At 33.1% G+C, this 3,283-nt stretch overlaps 2 protein-coding genes across 2 annotated transcripts in view; both read left to right on the top strand.

Moving 5' to 3' along the window:
• Positions 1-1,968, top strand: LOC132171910 (uncharacterized; the record flags this gene model as incomplete). Its single annotated transcript, XM_059583323.1, is given in 4 exon segments — positions 1-119; positions 501-662; positions 1,487-1,570; positions 1,655-1,968. Coding segments are annotated over 4 exon segments (473 nt in total), but the record flags the coding sequence as incomplete, so codon positions are not given.
• Positions 1-3,283, top strand: part of LOC132171911 (uncharacterized) — a 26,169-nt gene that overhangs the window by 4,102 nt on the left and 18,784 nt on the right. The window lies entirely within an intron of this gene.

Below are 3,283 nucleotides of genomic sequence, written 5' to 3'. Positions count from 1 at the left end.
ATTTTCCAACTGTCCCATTAACTGATTTTAATCCTGATGAAGTTTCCTCAATTTCCAATGCTGTGAATGGTGCTGCTGTGCATGATATAAAGATAACAACTTCTTCAGAGGAGCTCTTTGTAATGGCTCCAATCCAATTCCTTCATTTTTCTTTTTCTTCTATACATTGTTTGGTATCTTGATTATTATAAGTGATAAATGCATTGAGAAATTTTGAAAAGATGAATGCTCGCTTATGAACAGTGACATGAACTACTTTATGCCTCATTGGTTGACCCAAGTGAGTATCATGCATTGTTTTATGTCTGTTGCTAATATGTGTATATTTGGATGTGTGATTGGTTGGAATTTATCTACGAATCCTTAATTGTTCAAATGATTCTTAATGGGAGAACTACATATTTTTTATTGATTTATTAATACTTTGTAAAACAACATATTTTTTATTGATTTATTAATACTTTGTAAATACTCAAGAGTGAAGCTTACCAATCTTGCAGCTTGTACTCCCATCAAGAGAAAGTGTTGTTGAACTACAGCCAGAGTTTGATGCTATAAAGAAATGTCCTGGAAGGGGGATAATTATTTCAGCGGCTGCTCCCTCAGGGTCTGGGTTTGATTTTTATAGCCGATTCTTTTGCCCAAAACTTGGGGTCAATGAGGTAAAATATATCATGTGCATGGTGTTATAAATAATCTCTGTTGTGTCTTTATTCCATCAATAATCTAATTTTGTTACCATCAAAGTTAGCATCTCTTTAGATAAATGATTCGACAGATTGTGGAAGGTACTTTTATAAGGCCAATTGAATGTGCTAATCTTAGCCTGCAGAACAGGATTACGATGCTATTGCCCAAAAACAAACAAGAGAAGTTATTTAACACCATATCCTTTGCATACAGCTCTTTTCCCTCTTGATAACTGCACCATTAAGGAATTAGTGCTTTACATGTTGGATAGCTGACTAGTTCTTATATCTATTGCTTGATAATACGATGAGATTTGACTTTTTCAAACATGAAACATCTGCATAGCGTTGGACCTTTTTTTTTGTGAGGTCCTAAGTTCTTGGATCATTAGTCTTTTGGTGATACTAGATGTGCAGTACCAACATGGGAAAAAAATCCCTCTTCCATTAATTATCTTGAACTGAATAAAGCTAGTGAGATTTATGTTGTAAAGCCACATCACATGTCTTTTGTTAAATCACTACTTGTCTCAAAAGGTTAAGTTAATAGGAAATAGTGAATTTAATCATTTAATTAATATTATAACACTCCCTTTCACATGTAAAGTCAAATTCATTCAATAAATGAGGTCTAACACGTGAAATATTTAATTAAAATGAGAGGTAAATGATGGAGACAAGTTTCAAACTTATGACCTTTGCTATGATAACATTTTAAATTATCACTTGTCCCCAAAGCTTAAGTTTATGGGAAGCAGTGAACTTGATCATTTAATTAATATTCTAACATCTTTCAGGATCATGTTTGTGGGAGTGCACATTGTGCCTTAGCACCGTATTGGAGCAAAAAATTGGGGAAGTGTGATTTTGTTGCAAACGCGGTATTCTCACCATCTCTAGTGCAACCAATCCATCATTTTAATCCTTGTTTTCATCATGTTGATGACATTGTTTACTTTGTTCAGGCCTCACCCAGAGGTGGAGTTGTAAATATTCATTTAGACGAACAAAACCAAAGAGTGCTACTGCGAGGAGAAGCTGTTACTGTCATGCAGGGGTCTCTTCTAGTTTAGAGATTTGGAGTTGAAACTTGAAATCCATATGGAATGTATTATACCTCCATAATAAAATGATATTTCTGGATGGGAGAATCCACTAGAATTGGAATTGAACATCAAATTTCAAATTCTAGAGCTGCTTTCTTGTCTTGTTATAAACTAACTTTGTGTAAGTTTTGGTTTGGAACCATATGTAATTATTAAAATATTGCTACTCTTTACACCCATTTCACATTGGCTAACATTTCGTGTTTTAAGTGGCTTCACCTCTTAACCACTTAACTAGATAGTGCCATAGTGGAGGATGGATAGTTATGATTTGGATCATCTCATGGACAGTGAGAAAATAAAAGTTGAATTCCCGGTTGCTGATATGGCTGATGTAATGTTTAACACTGGCAGCAGTAGTAGCAATATTAGCATGGATTTTCTCTTCCATTCCACCGAAGATAGATGGGAGACAGAGAGAGAGAGACGTGAGGGAGGGGTAAAGGGGAGAGGCTGAGAGGGTTGGTGGGAGGCGGCAAGGTTGGCCATGAGTTGGCAGCAAGAGACGAGAAATAATCTTGTTGTAAACATTTTGTTGCTGCCAGTTTTGCCTAGTTTGGTTTCCACTTCCAAATAAAACATGAGTGATTCTTCACTATGAATTTATATTGCCATTTGTAAATGCTTCATACATCATAATGCTCATAAATAAATCAGATTGGAGCCTTTCCTACACTTGTTGGAAGTGAATGCAATTGTCTGATCCATAATTGTGAAACATTTCAGTTCTGTTTGTATTGGTATTTTGGCATATGAATCACTTCCAAGCTAGGCTATTATATATATATATATATATATATATATATATATATATATACTGAATGTTGTCTCACATAATTTAATGAAACCAAGCATTAGAAACATGATGCTTCATTATATGTAAATCAGCAACAAAATCAATCTTATGGCCATTGAGAAACAGAGTAATGCTAAAAGGAAGATTGATGTTTTCTTAAAATTGATATGTCATTTAAAATCGTCATTGGATTAAAATCTAATAGTGTTTTATCATAAATTCTATGTGAAAGGACACAAGAAGGACGTAAATATGTCATTTAGAATTACTATAAGAAATATACTATAATCGAGTTCACCGATGTCCAATCTAATCAAAAAAAAAAATTAACAAAAACAAGGCATATAAGAATAGATATGACAATGAAAGAATAGCCAATTAAGGTGTCATAAAAATAAAAGAGAGTAGGAAAGAGTGAAACATTCAAAGAAAGAGTAATTTCAAATTGAAAGGGTGAAATTTATTCAAACTCTTTTTTTGTAATTAAAAAAAAGCACATGATTCTTACATGTAGAGAATGAGAATAACTTATATAGGGAGGTTGCACAAAAGTCACATTTTGTGCTACCAATAAGGAGCTGACACATCAGCTAATTTCATTAGACTTATACTACAAATAAAAACTCAACCACACTAAATTATACTCCAAAAAAATTAATTTTTTTATTAAAAAAAAAAAAAAAAAGCAGATT

The sequence above is a fragment of the Corylus avellana genome, chromosome ca2, assembly GCF_901000735.1.
Source record: "Corylus avellana chromosome ca2, CavTom2PMs-1.0".
In the NCBI taxonomy this organism is placed as follows: domain Eukaryota; kingdom Viridiplantae; phylum Streptophyta; class Magnoliopsida; order Fagales; family Betulaceae; genus Corylus; species Corylus avellana.
The sequence above is the reverse complement of the archived record's forward strand: the minus strand, read 5'-3'. Positions and strand labels throughout refer to the sequence as shown.